At 46.2% G+C, this 19,448-nt stretch overlaps 1 protein-coding gene across 3 annotated transcripts in view; it reads right to left on the reverse strand.

Annotated features, from left to right (window-relative positions):
- Nucleotides 1–5,478: 5,478 nt before the first annotated feature.
- GATA3 (GATA binding protein 3) overlaps nt 5,479–19,448 on the reverse strand; it is an 18,365-nt gene continuing 4,395 nt past the window's right edge. The window contains exons 3-5 of one of the 3 annotated variants that reach the window (XM_010580999.1): nt 17,725–17,867; nt 12,062–12,187; nt 5,479–5,934 (exon numbers count right to left, since the gene is read on the reverse strand). In XM_010580999.1, the coding sequence (XP_010579301.1) occupies nt 5,650–5,934; nt 12,062–12,187; nt 17,725–17,867 (554 nt within the window). In that variant the 3' untranslated portion in view covers nt 5,479–5,649. Of the gene's footprint in view, nt 5,935–12,061; nt 12,188–17,724; nt 17,871–19,448 lie in introns of all 3 variants that reach the window. The other 2 variants (XM_010581000.1, XM_010580998.1) reach the window with 2 other exon arrangements.

A 19,448-nucleotide genomic window follows, 5' to 3' on the forward strand; every position in this document is an offset into this window, starting at 1 on the left:
TGTTGTGCCTTGGTTTCTGTAGAGCTGTAGCTTAGATATCCACACAGGCACATACAGAACATCCCACAACCAATGAAGACTGACAGGTGACAACAGGCACCCTCCTGTTCTCTGGGTATAGACATATTTACGCATAGGCATGACACACATCGCATTTCCTTTGCTGACAAGGTATGGAGTCCATACTGCCAATAAGCACCCATCTCTACCTATACGTGTATATTTTTACCGAAGAATGCAGCCCAAAAAAAATGCGTTAAAAAGATAGTGTGAAGATAAAAAATCAACCACTGAATTATTAGGAAACACCAGAATGAATTATTCACCCTCCCTCCACCTCCGTTGCTCCTTCTACATATGACAATCATGCCAAATGTTTTTTTCCTTTGCCTCGTTCAGGGCAGAGGGAGGACATTGCCCTTCACGAGCAGTGGACCTCTATTTTGCTTACTCGTCACGCCTTCCTTCCTGCAGACCTGCTGAAGCTGACGGGTTTTCCATGATGCTCATCAGCCTGCATCCAAGCACTTCACAAGTGATGGATTTATCTTCACAACACATCTTTGAGGAGAGAAGGAGTTATTATCTTTTCTCCAGATTTGGGGATGGGAGGAGGTAGAAGAAATGAAGCACTGTATTTGCAGTTCAGGTTGAGATAATCCCTGTATTTTTAAATAATTTGGTATTCTGCAGGATTAATACAGGGACAAGATCCTCTGGCTTAAAATACCACTGAGAGCACTGAACATGACTGCAAAGCAGACTTCAGGGTGTGAAACTAGGCATCCCCAAAAAGGATGATCACACAATTAGTGGCTGTCCCCATGTGACAAGACTGCATTGAGTTTCCCAATGCCATATAGAACCTCTATGAAAGAGGTAGGGATAAATATGACACTTTTTAAGGCTCAGTTTACAGGTTTTTTCTGTAAGAACTTCTTCTGGTCTGTTATCCCAAACACCTCCCAAATTCGGCAAAAAACAAGACAGGTTCCCTCCAGTCCAGTCATCACCCACCCAATTCTTCCCCAGACTACAGCCAGTCCTGAGTGAATTGGGAGTCTCAGTGACCAAAAAGGAGTATGAGAACATGTGGTTTATGGCAATGTGTGCACTAGCAATAGGAGTGACTCTGGAGGGAAAAACAATCTGTGCTGAGGAGCCAAAGACCGTATTTTGGGGGGGTTGCTTCAGGGTAGTTTTAGTCTGGCCCTGTGGCCTGAGTTCCCAACAGTGTAGTAGCACATTAGGTGGAGGTCCAAGGAAACCATGATGCAAGGTAAAATCTCATCACCCTAAGGTGGAACTATTGGGAAGTCACTTCAAAAACACACTGCTAATCTGAACATAAATGCAGGTCTGCATGCATCCTAAGACAACTCGTAATTCAAAAGCACAGGAGAAAAATTAAAGTTTTGCAAATTGTGTTAATTACAGCATTTCTCGTTTCTTCAACCTTGACGCATTGAGCTTGGTAGTCTTAAAAATATCCCTTCAATATCACGCATGTGTCTGTGTGCACACATGTATCCTGACACAGGACCAATGCAGCTGAAAAGTTAACTAAAGCAGATAAATCAAGGTGATAACACTGAAATTAGTACTTAGGAGGTCTTGATTCAAGTCTTATTGCATTACTCATTAAGAATCTTTCCACCGATGTTAACGGACTTTTGCTTGGATCATGAGTAAAATGTAGATACCACGGTCACAGCAGCACAGCAGCTATTACTCACTCACATTCCCAGAAGGCATTTTACCTGCAAAAAGACCACAAGATTTGACCCCACTAATGACTTCCATGGTGTTTTCTGCACAATATAGATTATCGAAGTAGAGCCGTGACTCAGAGGACTTTCCCGCTCCAACCTGCCTATCATCAACTCTTCCCTGCAATTTCAGAAATGAAGAAAGGCAGAGTCACCATTCACAAGATGTTTGCCCAAGAACAACAGTTCTCAGCCTTTTCTGTAAACCAGATTTTTCTTGCGTTAAAGGGAAAGAAAGAAACAAAAAAAAAACCAAAAAAAAAACCCAACAAACAAGCAAACAAACCAACTAAAACAAAACAAAACAAAAACCCCAAAAGCAAACAAACAAAACCGTTCAAGACATTAAAATTCTGGAATATTTGCTCTGGGAAAAGAAAAGAAAACATAACTGAGAAACTGCTAGACTACTCATGTTAATTTAGCACCTCAGGCAGTAATCAGGGGGTATGTGATGTGAGAGATCCTATTATTCCTGCTCCTGACATCAGAATATAAGATAATTGATGTAAGAACTCTCTAGACAAACTGTGTATGTTTCCTAGAGTATATGCAGACACAGTGTTTCCATTTGTGTCCTTCTCTGGATGCTCATTCTCTGATCTGGCCCCAATCCTGCTTCATCTCACTCAATGCCCCTAAAACCTAAGAAACAACATCAGAAGGAAACTGCAAGGAGGTGTTTCCAGTTTTTAGGAAAAAAAGTTAGAGCAAGAAACTCAGGAGCCAGTTCCCTCTAAAGCAAATGGAAAGATAAAACCACAGTAACAGACGAGTGCAAAATTCTGCCTTGCAAATCCTCCTCTAATTTTCATCATTGCTGAGGTCTTGGGATCAATATCTTAGTCCAACTGCAATCTGTTGATGAGCAAAAGGAGGGAAAGGTTGCAGCATCACGAATTAAAAAATAATAATCTCTCAAGCTTAATATCAGCAAAGATGATTATTTCCTTTGATTTGTCAGACTAATTGAAAATAGCTTTATATTTTGCAGATGATTAATTAGGAGCCAACAAGATCTTCATTTGCATCTCAGTAATTCTTCACTCTGTTTTATTTCGACATTTAGTCTTTATGCTTAAAATATTCATTGAGAAAGCAGAAAGGTGATTAACATAAGATTTTGAATGTGTGCCATTTGTTCTGACTTTTTTTACACATTTTTGTCAACAGAGAAAAAAGGAAAGAATATACAACATTACAAAACGATTACTGCCTGTTCTGCTTACATCTGTTAAATCCTCCTTTATGGTAGACATAATTTAACTAGGTTCATTTTGAAACAGGGGAGAAAAAGCCCAGATAAAGGTCAATCCTTTTCCCTTCCTCCCCCATTCCCAAATCAAATGACTATTTGACCTTTGTATAATCATCCTGAAAGTTTCAAAGTGGGCTTTCTTACATGGAACATCCTTACTCATGTGAGCCATCTGCAGAAGATTAGACCACGCCACTGTTACCCTCTCCAGTTATCACACGACAGAAAGTGGGTTCAGAATAGCATCTGACAGGTATGGTGATATTTTTCCATCCATCTGGCACTGAAAGGCAGGCGTACACATATTTCTGGGTGAAGGAACTCAGTTATTTCATTCCATATTAAAAAAAAAAAAAAAAAAAAGGAAATTCATTTGCAGGTCATGTCTGTGGAGGTTTTTACATTTGGGGGTCGGGTTTTTGTTTGGCGTTTTTTAAGCATTTTCTCACAGCCTTGGCAACCTCTGTCTTAGCACACCATGCTTAAATCTCCAGCAAATGGAGTGGGGTGATAAGAAGTTTAACCCTTCGTTTGGAAAGTAAATGCCCAACCCTTTTGATGGTATAAAGAAGCTAGAAGAGTAAATACTGAAGACTAAAAGGAGGACCGATTCCTAAGGATTAAACCATCAGAAAGCAAATTATAAGAGCCAAAATTTGCTCTTATATAACAATAATAATATTAATACAAATGGCATTATTTCAAAGAAAACTCTTGCAGGAAGGGGCTGGCTGATGGCCTTCGAATTTTGAGGAATTGTCCTCCATCTACCATGAAATCCAGCCTTTTGTAACAGGCTCTGCCCATTCCTCCAAGCACAGGGACAGGGTCTGCTCCATCTCGATTTCACGTCAAGAGCTCAACTGTAGACCATCAAATTATACCACTGAGTACCCAATGGGGCAGAACCAAAAGCGCTTTTCCAGCTCCTAGCTAAAGTCTCAGGGTCTTTCCTAGTACTGCCCAAAAAGTAGCCAGGATCGTAAGGACCCTGATGTACCTTTGCACTTATCCCAGTCCCAAATTGTCCTCAACACAGGTTTGCCACCGCGGTGGCCGCGGTTGACTGTGACCAAAAAGGGACCGATCCCACGTGGAAGCCCGACGTTAGGCGGGGGCAGTGGCTGGGCTGCAATTCGAGGGACAGGGAGCACACACCGGACAGTGGGATTACACTAACATGCAGTCCATTTATTTTTGAGGGTTTTTTTTCCTTTGTTCTGGTTTTTTTGTTTGGTTTTTTTTTTTTTTTTTAATCAAGCCACCGCAAACACTGCTTTGGCTGTCAGCATGAGCACAGAGACACACATTCCCATACCTGTGGTAACTATGTAATAAATACCACCAAAACAAATTTAAAATAATAATAATAATAATAATAATAATAATAATATTAATAATAATACTAAAGAAAGAAACTTATTCCCTTTCCCACCCCCAAGTACAAAACACTTTTAAGTCAACAGAATTTAATCTAGTTTATTCTCCAAAAAAAAAAAAAAAGGAGGAAAAAAATATGAAAACAAAACAAAAAAAGCAGGTCTTATCACTAGCAGTAAATAAATTTGTACAACCATTCAGTCTGTATAATAGGATGAAATAAATCTACATCTTTCTTATTTTGGTGCGTTGAATTATACATACAAACAACAATTACAGGAACTTGTTCACAATGCATATAGACCTGGAGAATGGCTATCTGAAAACCCCTTGTTGGCAATGTCCGCATGTTAACACTGATTGCCTGACACCATTGGTACTTCCTATGTAAAAGGCCTGTGGCCCAAAATGAATGATCTCCCTACAGGTTTTATTTATTTAGTTATTTAGTTAGTTAGTTAGTTAGTTAATGCATCATCAAAACCGTTCTAGCCAGCCCCCTCCCCCTCCCCGGAAATGAAAAAGAAACCGAAAAAAAAAACCAACAAAAAAAACCAAAATAAAAATAAAATAAAAGGAGAAGACATGACTGGCAGTTGGTCCATTTGTTCGTAAGACCGCGTTTCCTCTTGGTCTGCATTGTTTGTTTTTCTGGTTTTTAAATTGTCCTCCCATCCTCTTTTTTTTTTTCTTTTCCTTTAAAAAAAAATCTCTCGGAGTCCTTCATGCCTTTTTCTTTACAGCTCCCCAGATGCAATAAAGTCTTCCTCAAATGTACAGTATTTCTTACAATATAAGTTATATGCAATGTTCAGCGTTTTTTATTTTATTTTATTTTATTTTTTTCACAGCACTAGAGATCCTGTCCAATAGGGAATGCAAGTTCTGAATGGCTTATTCACAAATGGTATCCAGATTCAGTGGGTAAGAATACATAGACGCCATAGTGAGTTCCTTTAAAAAGTGGCAAACATCACTTTTTTAAAACCTTTTTTTTAACTTTTTTCTCTTTTTTTTTCTTTTTTTTTTCCTTTTTTGTGCTTTTTGTAGTTTTTTTCTGGGTTTTTTAAAATTTTTTTCTCTCTTACGCCTTCAAATAACTTTTTTTTTTTTTTAATTCAGTTTTTTCCCCCTCCCATTTGATTCGGGACGTCAGACCCATAACCACACGCCTGCAAAAATGCAAGTATATAAAGTAAATCTCATTTTGAGACTGTAAGCATTCAGCAGGGGAGTCTCTCGCTAACCCATGGCAGTGACCATACTGGAAGGATGGTGAGGTCCGAAGGAGAGGCTGGATGGAGGATGCATCGGTGTCGGTGTAGTCAGCATGTGGCTGGAGTGACTGAAAGGTGAAATGTGGCTGATGGAGGACATGTGTCTGGAGAGGGCGGCGGGGTTAAAGGAGCTGCTCTTGGGAAAGTCTTCAAGGTTGTCATGGACCTTTTTGCACTTTTTGGATTTGCTAGACATTTTTCGGTTTCTGGTCTGAATTCCTTCTTTCTTCATAGTCAGGGGTCTGTTAATCTAAACAAAAATCAATTATTTTTTTTGTGCTTCCATCCCTTCTCCCCATATCACCACAGGATTCGTGTACCCCATGCCCGGGCAGTCCCAGGGATGTGCCCAGGACCAGCTGAAGAGCCAGCCCCCCCCCCCCCCGTACACCCCATGTGCCACGGCCACACAAACTCTTCCCCCCATCCCAAAATTCAGATCCCACCAGGAAATCTCAAGTTCCGTTGAAATTTCTGAACACAAGGTGACATAAAATTGCTGGCAGAGCCTCACAGGAGCAAAACATACCCAGATAACTCACGGCAGCTGAAAAATTTCAGCTATCTGCACATTAGGTAATTGCACCGTGTTTAGGAACGAAACCAATCATTAGCACCTTGAAATACTCCCTGCAGACACAGTCTCACCCCGAGGCTTCCTGACTGATCTAAAACCATTAGCTGCAAGAGCTGCTGGGATTTCAGTGCTACCAGGGGTCTCAAACTCTCACAGTGGCATTAGGGAGCTGGGCAAACTCTTCACAAAAGCGACAGGTATTTGTCTTATTTTTCTTCTTTGGAAAGATTTTGCTCTGACCCTCCTGTCAGGTTTACTTTAGCCAATGCGATTTTATTTCTAAAGCCTTCCAGGTTTTTTGGCAGGGCCTGAAACAGGTATCTGTGCTGCCCAGCAGATCATTTTCTACTTGCATGCAGGCATACCTGTAGGAAACCTAAATATTAAATTCTTCTGCATGGATATACACAGCAGCAATGACCATCCATACACCCACTGGGCTTAGGAAATGGTAGCAAAAGGTCTGTTGGACCTCCTGTAAGAAACTCCTATTGCTGCATAAGGAGCCAGCACCACAACATGCGTCAGCACAGGTGCCGTGAAATCCTGAAGACCACACTTGGGAAGGGGTTTATGCATCCAGTATCCATAAACATCCTTAAAAATCCGGATTTGGGAGCCTACATGAGGAGTTACACAGGTCTTGCACTGGTTCCTCTGCAGAATTTCACCCACAGCAGAAGACAGGAGAGCCCAGCAAACCCCCCAGGGCTGAACATTTTTCATAATAAATGTGAGCACACGGCAATGCTGATGGATATTCTGCAAAAGGGGGAAAAGGGAGAAAAAATGGATCTGCTATCCACCGGCAACTACTGCCTCAACCCCGGTGAAGGACAATGAAAAGAGATTCCTGCAAGGGTTCTGAACAGATCCTCAGCCATAAGATCTTAAATCAGTGCAAGGGACAAAGCGCTCCCTTCTTCCAGATCGCAGCAAAGTTTCACTTCTTGCTCATCAGCCACTGCTTGGTGCCTTTCCCCGCAGCATGGGTATCATTCACGGATCTCTCTCCCTGGGGAGGCAGGGATACAACAGCTCCCTGTTACACGTGGGGATGGAGGCACAGGGAGAGGAAGGACCAAGCTCATCTGGTCCAGTTTACGCATCCCAAAGTTCATCATCCCAGTCCGAATTAGTGACTCCAGGCTCTTTGTACCAGCAGTGATAAGAAACTTCACCTCATCCTGAAAATGGGTGAATAAAAGACTGATTCCTCTACCTCTGGAAAAAGGGAACCGGAGGGATCAGCCCTGCTTGCTAAAGGTAGGAAGGAGGAATCTGCCCATGCGCAGCCCAACAACAGCCCTGGGGCAGCAACAAGCAAAAACCTCAGATGTCACGGGCTTTAAATACACCATCACCCGCCTGCCTGGCTTCCCGTCCTCGCTGAGGGAATAGGGATACACACACAAGGAGGGCCCTTTGCTCCAGCTGGATGGCCGGGCTGGGAAATCTGTGCCTGGCCTGTTTTAAGTCAGCCAACAGGGACGTGCTGCCCAAGTTCAAAGGCAGGAGACAGCCCCACGTGAGCCCCACCAGGCAGCGACACTAGAGGAGACCTGGAAGTCTCCATCCCCGATGAGTCCGGCTCAGATGCGGGGAGGTACACACGAGCCCCAGCTCCTAATGAGGATTTGCATCGTGACACCAAGGCTCAGGGGCAGGCAGAGTTGATTTCCAGGTGAAGCAGCAAAGGTGCGAGCTCAGGAGGTGGCGGTGGCAAAGCGACGACAGACTGGTGCTGGGGCTGGGACTGGGACCGTGCTACCTCTTAGAGCAAGCACGGGGTCCTGACCCTGTGTAGCACGGTGTCGTGTCCTGCAGGACAATGACCACTTCCTCAAAGCAACGTCTCTCATGTTTCATTCAGTCGCTAAGAACAGATTGCCCCGGGCCATGATTTGATGTGAAATTTAAGGGTGACAAAGCCATGGCCAGCCCTGCAACTGGGGTCAGAGATGCCATCCAAGCTGTTAGCTGGACACGTCATCCCGGCGTGCGTGGTCTCACCCTCCTAGCAAGTACCTGACCCAAGTGCCAAACAGGTAAGGACATGCATAAATGTCAGGAAGAGTGAGACCAGCACAGTCAAGTCAAATTTTTCCAGTGATTTCAAAGGTCAGTCACAGCAGAGTTGAAGCAATCTCCAAAACATCAAAGCCATGGACCGATCTCGGTTGCTGGGGTAGAGAAATGAGAGACCCAGAGGGAAGACCTTCTCCATGAAAATTCATTATGATAAAAATGACAAACACATGCTAAATTAAAATTAAACCAGCCCAATGCATGTATATGAAATTCATTAATTTCAGATGGAGCCAATTAATTATGCGCAGGAATTATGCTCTTTGTTTTATCATATGCAAAGTACCAGCTGCTCTGCTCTTGGGACACATAGCCCTGCTTTAGGATATTGTGAAATAGAGGCCATTTCTCAGGACTTTTACCAAAAACAATGGCAACTCACTCATTTCTATGGGCACAGGCCAATCTTCTGTGCACCTACAGCAAGGTACACTCCCACCCATCCCTGAAGTGAGCGAAGGCTCATCCCGCTTCTAAGAAGGACTAAAATAACAAGGACAAGACCCTCACATTCAACAGATCAAATCCAAGGGATAGTCTTAAACATTATAGGTCTGATCTTGCTCTGACTGAAGACAATGGGATTTTGCCATTGACCTCAATAAGGTCCTGTCACTGAAGCGGATTTATCCTTCAGACATAGTCATTACAATGTTGGGTTAATCTTCCAGGCTGGCTGTATCTTCGAAAGCACTCTGGGATGCCACAGGATGAAAGGCACCGTATCAATGTGAAATATTAGTCATTGTTAATACTGGTGTTAATGGAGCCGGCTCTTGTTGAAGTCAGTGGGAGAAATGCCAGCAGCTTCACTAAATGCACCCCAAGACTATTATGATTATTGCTTATATCCTACTGACAAATGGGTTTGCTTAAGCTGTGGGAATCAACAGTAAAACAAACTGATATAGCCCCATGAAAAAGATAGCCTTTTTACTGCAATTGTTCCCGGTGTGGACTTAAAAACTAGATAAGTTTCATCTTCAGATCAATCCATTAAAATACCCTAATGATCTGAAGGTCCAAGAAAAATTCATTAAACCCAAAGAAAAGACAAAAGGGGCGGGGGGGGGGGGGATGTAAAAAAGCAGCCAGGAATTTGCTACAAACTAGCCTGAAACAAGGCGATGGCACCTTCCAGGTGACCGAAGACCTTCCACTGGCATTGACGGTGCTGAAACACTCAGCTGCTTGGGAGGGACATGCTACGATGAGCCTCTCTATTTCTGACACCTCTCCTGATGGAGAACCGATGCAGATAAGATACACAAAGGGAGCAGGACCACAGCCTACACAAAAAAGTCTTGCGCTTTAACAGACCAGACCAATTTGTATCAGCCGAGGAACCTTGTCCACGTGCAACCACCAAACTTCCTCCCTGCCCTGAGCTGATTAAAGGATGATGCTGGTGCAGCCCACCAGGCAATTAGCACAGCTCCCTAGGTCCTGCGTCCCAGCAGCCAAAACGAGAAGGCATCTCTGTGAAGCTACCACTGCCTTATCACCGGTCACAAAAAACTCACTCCTATTTAGCTTCCAAAGCACAATGTGGCCTTCACAGTCACAGCCTCTAAAGCCATTTGGGCTGCAGAATAATGCTCCAATGCTCTGCCTTTGTGGACCTTTAAAGCTGAGGGTGGAATGTTCAAGGACTATCAGCCGCAACGTTGCCTGTTTCTCACTGCAGTAATAACTAAGCATCACCTTAGAAAGGTAAAAACAAAAGGATTTACCCACTCATAGCCAGATTTTAGTACCCTCGCCTAGTTCTATTGTTGCACACAGTATCTCAGTCCTCTAGGGGTTTCATTTAAGCAGGTCCCATTAATCAAGTTGCTCATAAGGCAAGATACTACTTGACTTTGCTAAGTAGCTGTGCTGAGCTTTTAAGCAGCTGTCGGTGTTTTTAATGAATATGAAAATGGTTCCAATGTGCTCAAGGCCTGCCCCATGTCGCAAATTTCACAGCCGGATCAGAGTTTCCCTAAACAGTTGGATCTAGGGGTCAGTTCAGGCCAACTAGGTTCACAACGTTAGTGTGAAAAAGAAAAGGATGAGCTCTTGCGGGCACATTTCTGGAGAGCCCCGGCACCCAGGCACCTTTCTAGACACCTCAGGGGGGATTCCTCCAGGCAGATGTCTACGCTGCAGGTAGACACATCTGAATTCATCATCCTGCCACCTTTTGCCGTCACCTTTTGTACCCCATCTTCAAGGGTACAAGTCATCTCATGCAAACACAGGCGTCTCCATCGGGTCCGACCAATGGCACCCGAGAAGAGCCTATTTTCTTCGAATGGCTTTGCTGGGGTACAGGAGGAGCAGCTCAGGTATAGGTCTCCCAAGCTATGCGATTTAAGTCCTACCACTGGTGGCTACCAGGCCAAAATAAAAACATAGCACAAGCGTAGGCTCCTCCAGTGAAGTTGGCTGACCTTGCTCTCTTCTTGCCATGGAAGATATTCTGAGAGCTTTCACTCCAGGTCCAACCCTTTTGTTTGCAGTGATCACATTGAGAGCTTGATGACAAGCTTTGCTTGCTACATAGGACTCAAAACGTGCTGAGACGCCTGCCCACTAAAGGGTAAACACATTTTCCTTTTTTCCAAGAGAGATGCCTCTCACAGAACAGGTGAAAAATTAGCCTAGTTGGGTTTTTTTTTCCTACTTAATCCAAACTTGTTTACTCATCCCAAGAAACCAAAGAGCTTGAAATAACAAATGGAAGGGACTGAGACACCACAAGGGTTGGATGCCCCACGAAACCCGATCCGTCTTTGATGTGTTTGCGTGGGTGGGCATGAGGGCAAAACAGAGCCCAAGATTTCTAAGTCAAACATAAAGCAAACGACCACTAGAAAAAAAAAAAGTGATATCAAAGCAGAGAAATTGAAAGTCTTTTCCTTCTTCTGACATAATAATTATTCTAATGCCACATGTGGAATGAGAGTAACAGGAGTAGCTTTAAGACTCCTTTATTAGCAGTATTATTCAGTAGAAGACTTTTCAGATGCCTTTAGCTCTTTCCCTGGGGCACATATTCCTGGTTCCTGCAAGCTGGCTTTGCATGGAGATATTAGATTAAATCTGCCAGCCTTTTCATTTCATTTTTCCTTCCCTTCCATGACAGACACTTTAAAATTCACATCACAGGTTGAGCAGACTCTGCAACCCGCTAAATCAAGTCCTTTTTGCTTTACGAATCGCTTGCATCAACCGGGGCAAACACAAGACCTAAATAAATCATCTTTGGGGACGGGTGGAGGGACGGAACAAAGGCAGCCACAAACCCAAGAAAGATCTAAATAGTTGCTGGCACATTTTGCTTTTTTTCCGGGTTTTGTATTTGCTGGAGGAACCAAGCTATGCACAGAAGGGGTATCGGCTTGCAGGACAGCGTGTTGTCTTTTCCAACGCACTGAGCCCAATCAGCAGCGGATAATGTCTCTCTGTGTTGATGCACCCCTCCTTTCTTGGCTCAGGCATGGGAAATCTCTAACATTACCCACGGACAGCCCTTTTTATACCTCCCCAAGTCGGATCAGCTACGTTTGAGGGGACGCCGACTCATCGCTCCAACCCCCAAGGTCCCCAAATGGATAAGGGAGATCTCAACACCACCCAAGACTGGAAATCCTTAAGTCAAGCAAGAGTTTGGATCACCGAGCACCGCAACTGAGGCCCCACTATTGAGTGTTACAGTCACACTTACATTGTGCAGTTTGTAGTAGAGCCCGCAGGCGTTACAGACGGGATCGCCGTTGGCATTTCTCCTCCACAGGGTGGTAGTGGTGGTCTGACAGTTCGCGCAGGACGTGCCTGCCCTCCTGGCTGCAGACTGCGGGAAGGAGGGGGAGACAGGGGAAGAGAAGGAGGGAGAGAGAGAAAAGCACCCGTGTTAAAAAAAAAAAATAAAATAAAAAGATGCAATCAGCAAAATAGCTGAGAAAGAAAACATCAACCCTGCAAGACTGACGCACATCGGCAGAGGCCTCCAGAAACTGGCTTGTGAGAACAAATAATAATTCTGAAAAAAATCCCCGAGGTACTTTAATCCCAAATTATATATGAACTGAATCAGGTGCCAAAGGGCATCCTAAAAGTGAGTGCTAAACCTCTGATAGAACTCATCAAAATTAGCAGCGCTGGCACAGCCCATTCCAGAGGGGAAAATATTATTTAAATGCCAACATGTCTTTCCATCTTAATTCTCTCAGACCCCCCAGGGGTCTAATTCTGCAGTCAGGGCCTGAACTAATAATTGTTGGAGTCAACGGCATGAGTCACAGCGGCTCCAGCAAGCGCCGGGTGAGACCCACGCCGAGTTTGGTGGGCAGCTGCTCGCCGGGTCCGACCGCAAGCACAGCCCGGTCCCGTAAATTCAGCTCAGCTTCAAAGGATACGGGCTCCAGATCGGAAATAACACCGTGGCAAAGAGCAAGAATCCCAACTTTTTAATTACATCCTTTTGCAGCCTAAACCTTCATGTTTATTTAAGGATTGGTAATGAGCCTGAAAGAAGAATTTACCATTTCATAAAGGAGGAGGAACAAGAAAAAAAGTCTACATGTCAAGGTGTATACAGAAGCTTTTTTGTTAGCTGTGATAATGATTTAGCAAAGCCAAGTTTAGCAAAGTCGCTCTTCTTTCACATGGATGAATTCATGCTTATCATTTAAAAACTGTAACTTTAGCAAACAAGTTGTCCTTCTGCCACTGAGGGAGGAGAAGGAGTTTGCAGTCTTCTGTGTGAACGCGTATGCATGTTTGCATATCTGCAAGTGCCTACAGCTCCTAAAAAAAAGACCTTTAGATCCCCGTCCTATCTCTTCTTCATCAATATGACACAGTCCCAGAGCTCTGATTTCATCCCAATGCGTTGCTTTCAATGGGTCTGCTCATGTGCTTAAAGTTAAAACATGTGCTTAAGCGATTTGCCAGATCATAGCAATGCTTGGCACCTTGCAGAACTGAGCCTTTAATGCTCTCTTTTGTGCTCTTACTGTTTCAAATTTACCCCTCACCCCACACAGCCGCACACTGTAGCACATCCAACATTTAAAAAAAAAAAAAATACCGCATCTTTGGATACCGTACAACAAACCCAAAATGCAAACATGGACACTGGCACAGCGCTAGCGTTAATACCAACTCTTGTTAGGTCATGTTGCAATTTTAATCATAATTGAATGTGGCGTAGGTGGGGAGAGGACGGGTTGGTTTTGTTTTAGGTAGAGTAGCATTTTTTTTTTCTTTTAATTAGACAAAAAGGACTGTCTGAAAAATAAATAATACGATGCCCATGAGCATTGGGAAGCATGACAGAGCTCCTGATCTGACAGCAAGGGCCTCTCACCAGCTGCCCGTGGGGACAGTTCCATTTTCCCTGACCACAACCCACGGTGAAACAAGCCGATCTCAAGCCCGATGAGGCCTCTAGCTGACTTCTCCGTGCTGATGACAAGCAGGAGCTGGGAACGGCACGTGGGTCTTTGGTTGCAAAAATCCCGGTGCCGGCAGGGGAAGTTGAAGCATCCCACCAGGAACGGCAGAGCCCCCAACAGATATGCGCATACACGCCTCGGTCCCGTCCTCCCCTGGACCATGCCACAGCCCCAAATTTGGTTCCCATCAAAATCACCGGGTTAATACGCGTGCTTCAAACGCAGCACGGACACAACAGCTTGTAGAGCCGGGCTCTCGCCAAGACCCGGGGGACGAGCCCGCAGGACGAGCCCCCGCTGGCCAGCACGGATGGCTCAGAGGCTGGATTGAGTCTCTCGGTGGCAGCTTTGCCCTTATCAGACCCAAAAATCAAGCCTAAGGAAATTTCTAAAAACCAGTGATATTTGACTCAGCCCACACAGGGGAAACATCCCCTTTGAAGATATTTGGGGTTTCTACACAGCGCTCGCCGTAATTTCTCTTACGGCAAGTGTGTTTAAAAGGCACGCCTGGTCACCACCTTGCTACCTTCAAACAAACTCTGACATTAAATAAACGAATAAATCACAACATCCACTGTCTTCTCTGAAACCTTTTCCATCTGCCGCATTTCCCCTACAAAAATTCAGCGTTGTTAGCTGAATATTTTGAACTCTGTGCTCTTTCGGTCCCAGACTGTACCTTTTATGCTGTACCAACTTATACCGGAGACACCGGCAGCGGGCAGGAAACAATGAATAATAACGCTATTGTAAAAGCTCCCAGCAATGGCATCCACTGACGCTAATCACCGACCCGAACCTGGCCATGTAAGTAATGGGATGACTAATAGGGTGCCCCATATCATCTGTAGGACCAGACCCCGTGGCCCAGTTGCATGTGAGCGAGGGCACAACTTCAGAAGCGCTGGCAGCGATGAGAAGTTGGAATTGAGGATGGCGCAGGAGGAACCAAGCACTGATAACGATGCTTAATTAAGGGGCATTTTCACCGTCCGGATTTACATGGGCTACCCACAGAGCTGCAAGCATTAGCTTCCTAAAATAAGACTGCACGTGCGTGGGCCTTCTGAGAAATTGGCCATAACCTTTCCAAAACCAGCACAGCTGGAGACGGAAACGGAGCGCTCTGCATCCACATGGACAGGGGAAAGGAAGAAAATCCAAAGGAAGGTTTTATCTCAGCAACTTCAGTGACTTGGCTGCCGCTGGCTTCGACGGGGACAGGAGCGGTCTCCGAGAGGGCCATAGACCTTTTAAGCAGAGTGGTGGTGTGGTACCACCTGCCTGTTCCTGATCCTCCTGCCAACATCTCCAGACCTTCCACCTTCCCCCCAAGACGAAGCAGAGCTGTCTGAGCCCCCTTGGCCAGCAAAGCTCCAGCCGTCTCCCCTAAAAGAAGCCCTTACAAAGACGCCCATTGAATTTAAAAAGGCTTGGGCTGGGTTCTCAGCATCTAAGGATTTATTTGCCTTCTCTCTCCAACCCATCGGAGTCCTTTCATTAGTTTCAGCCCGCCTGGGATCAGAGCCTACAAAACCAGCCCAAGGTCACGCAGGGAATTTGTGGCAGAGGGAGAGAACCATGCACTGGATCCCCACCCTGAGCCTCCATCCACACGCTGCCTTCCCCAGCCCGCTCGCCTTCACAAGTCAGGAAAGATCAAGTCAAGCCACAGACGCGCGCACATCTACATCTATGCACACGAAATGCAAACACGGGCCCGGCTTTGGGGCCTTCTGGTTTTTTTTTTTTTTTTGGAGGTTAGCAAGGGAAATAAATACAGATGCAAACAGCATTGGAAATGTTTCTCTTTGCAGTGCTGGAAAAAAACAAAAATATATAGATAAATCAAAAGTTCCCATTTAGCAAAGGCCACATTCAAAGAATGGGAACTTTTTGTAACGTAAACTAAAATGCCCAAGATTGGAGTGATTGTGCAAGACAAGGTCTCTCTTTACTTTTTTTCTTTCTTTCTCTCTTTTTTTTTTTTCCCCCCTCAAGAATGACCTTTTACAATGTATTTATTTATATAGTTCATTTTACATGTGCCGGGCTGAGAGTGACTCGGGACATTCTTTCGTGGTTCCATCAGACACTTTTTGAAAGCTCTCCCCCCCTTTTCCAGCCGCTTTCCTATTCTGCCTCCCCCTCCGCTTGTTTGGATACGCTCAAGCTCCTGTGTGTTTGGGCTGGGGAAACGGAGCTGTTGTTTAGGAGTTATCTCCAGGGCTCAGATATCCGGCAGCTTTTTCCTAGGAAGTTAGCTTTACACATAAAGAGAGAACGAGGAAAAAAAAAAATAAAAAAGCAAACGAGGTGTGTGTGTTTAAGACAGAAGGGCTGGGGGGAGGAGGAGAAGAGAACAAGAGAGCTGCCTAAAAAAATTAAAATCCCAGCCCGTACTTCCCTCCCTAGAAAGCTTTTCCTTTTTTCTAACAAGGCTATGAGAGGTGAGGGAGACCAACATTTTCCTATATGGGAAAAGCCCATATAGGAAGGCATGCAGAGGTTTCACCCGTGGGAAGTTTGGGGGCAGAGGAGCAAACCCGCATCTTCCTCAAAACCCGCACAGCCAGACAGAGCTGACGCCGCTGCCCCTTGCAGCGTAACCCCTCCTGGGGCCGTATCCTGCAAACGCTTCCCGGCGCCTGTGGGGATAAAGCCGGTCCAATTTGGCGGGATTCTCACAGGTGAGGAAGCTGAAATCCGTGACTAAGAGCTGCCGGACCGAGGCCGTGAGCATCTTCACAGAGAACACGAGGGCAGCGAAGCACCCCTCTCCTGCCCGCAGGATCCGGCCATGCTGGGCACAAGCCTCACGCAACCGACCGGATCCATCCATCAGCTCAGAAACTCCGCGGAGAGGCGAGAGCCGCTTTTCCTCCGCATTTTGAGCAGCCCCCAGGAGCCCGTCCACGTCTTTAATCCTAACGAAACCAAACGTGCCTCGATTCGAAACATTCAATAACTTCCCAAGCAGGGAACATATTTTTTTTCCCCCGCTTGATATATTTTTTCCCCTTGTGGTTTGCCTGATTATTTGCCAAATATCCTTCAACGCATTTATTAGCCATGCCCACAGCTTCCAGACCTTTTTGTGGCTTCCAGGGAAATTCATAAAGAGATCACTGGGGATGCTGTAACGTACTGCCTGTGCGTAGTACAGTTGCGAGGCTTGCAACTATTATTTCAAATATTTACCCGCACATTTCGTCTTCCTCCAACTCCTGCGGCCCCGGGCACACGCTCAGCTTTGCACACTCACCAGGCTTTGCCATCCCCTGCCTTGTGTCCTCACTCACACCGACTCGGAGAGGAATGACACAATTTGAGACCTACACGGCTCAGGGACAAATGACCACACCAGGTTCAAGCAGCACCAGGACCATCAGCCAAGCCCTTTGCAGGACCAAGGTCCAGCTGATGCCCCAGTGGTGGCCGGTACCCAGTTTTGGTCCCCCCTCTATGACGCTGTCAGCCAAAGGGGATGGGGACACACTTGAGAAGGGGAGGACAGCAGCGTGGAGAGCCCAGGAGAAATCTTCTGTTCTCCTGATAATCTCTCTGGTCACTCAGAAAGGATTACTCTGCCCTTTAGCCCCTGGAAAGAGCCACCATCCTTGGGTCGCCATCCAGAAGTGCTGTGCGGAGGCACCTGCACCATTGCGACCTGGGTGAAAACTCAGTTCTGGGTTGCAAGAAGCCCTGGATCTTGGTTTTTTAACCTGTTTTGCAGTTTGCAAGAGGACCGGACGACTGAGGCCCACAGCAGCTGGGAGCATCTCTCCGAGCATCCCCCCCCTCCCAGCCCTCTGACGCAGCGGGACCAGATTTCGGAGCTGGCTGAGCTTCCCTGTCCATCCCGAGCTGCAGACAAGAAGCAAAAGTTGCAGAAGAAGGAAAAGAAAGAATAAAAAAGGAGACTCACCAGCCTTCTCTTGGGTTTGATCAGGGGCCGGTTCTGCCCGTTCATTTTGTGATAGAGTCCACAGGCGTTACACAAATAGTGCCCGGTGCCATCTCTTCTCCACAGAGGGGTTGAGGTAGCCCCACAATTTACACACTCCCTGCCTTCTGGAAACAAGAGAGCACATAGTTCACTTAGGGAAAGTGGAGGTGAAAGGGGCTGGGGACACCTTCCCCTCCCCCAAAAAAAAAAACAAAACAAACCACCTCCCTGAGAGACCCAGCCATGCCAGACCCTGTCAGTCCTCTCCAAGCTCAGGATGTCCAAGCATGGGTCCAAGGCCATGGCTGAGCGACAGCCCCAGGGCTGGTGGGGCCTGATCCTGTCCCCCTCCCCAGCATCACCCCACAGGCAGCATCAGGCCTGTGTCCCAGCAGCAAGGAAGAAGGATGGTGACAATGACAACCCGAACCCCATGGTGGCTCGAGGGGCTCCCTGGAGAAGCTCTCACCCCTCCCACAGGTCCCTCCTTTGGGGGGGGTGGAAAATTCCCCCTCACCTCTGGATTAAGGGCTTCTACAGCCCTCCAGACCCCATGTCGCTAGACCAGACAAACCTTGGCAGGCTTTGCAAGGAGCCTCCAACCCTCCCCAGATGGATGGATACCAAATTTAAGTCCATGCCCCCCCCTTTCTGATGGGTGTGAGGACCCCGGGGTCACTCCTTGAGCACTGCCCCAACTTCCACGGGGGTACATGAGCCTGGGGGGGGGGGCCTCTTCCTTTGGCCTCAGGTCAAACCACATCAAGGACCCCCAAAATAATCACAGATCAACAATCAAAACACCTCCCCGGCCCCAGCCAATACGCAACCACTCTGCCAATATCCGCTATCGATTAATTTGCAATTAATCTTCCACCACCCAACTTGAGGAAACTCCGCTGGCTTCCCCACCGCATCTGCAGCTGGATGGTCCATCCCTGATATTTGGGATCCCAAACAGCCCCCGAGCCTGCCTGAGCCCTGCTTAAGGTCTTTCCCTCCTTCTTCTTCTCCTTTTTGGCACCTCTCTATCCTCTCCCTGGCTATTGAGGGGTTGGGGGGTGTCCCCCGGCCCACCAGCTCCCAGCTCAGAGGAGGGAACTGGGGGGGATGGGGATGCCTCTCAGCTACTTTCAGAGGGTTCAGTGGTTTTTTGTTGGGTGTTTGGTTTGTTGGGTTGTTTTTTGGTTGGGTTTTTTTTTTCTTGCACCTAATGACACTCCTGGCCCATCTGAGAGCAGCAGAAGACCTCAGCTGGCCAGAGCCGAGCTAACTCAGCGCAGAGCCGGCTCCCCGCTGCCCCAACCCGCGCTGTGTTCGAGCAAGAGGCATCCGCACCCTAACCACAAACGGCAACCGTTTTTCCAGAGCCTTTGCACTAAACCCCTCTCGTCTCACCCCAACACCGAAAAAAAAAAAAAAAAAGACATTCGCAGCCGTTTCTCCCTCTTTCATCCTGCAAAAACACCCCCTCCCTCCTTTTCCTCCAGCACTAACACTCTTTGTCTGCGAGCTTCCCAGCTTGCTAAAATCGACTTTAAAAAAAAGAAAAAGAAAGAAAAAAAAAAAGGTGTTGCTGCTGGGGTTGGTTTATCAGGAACCGCAGATGTCTCTCTAGAAGGTAAAGTAACAGAAAGTGGCAAAAGGAAAACAAGAGGCGGGGGGGGGGGGGGGAGGAGGGTTGGAAAAAACCGGCCCGCAGG

This window comes from Haliaeetus leucocephalus, unplaced genomic scaffold (genome assembly GCF_000737465.1).
Source record: "Haliaeetus leucocephalus isolate CR32 unplaced genomic scaffold, Haliaeetus_leucocephalus-4.0 Scaffold751, whole genome shotgun sequence".
NCBI classification, from domain to species: Eukaryota; Metazoa; Chordata; class Aves; order Accipitriformes; family Accipitridae; genus Haliaeetus; species Haliaeetus leucocephalus.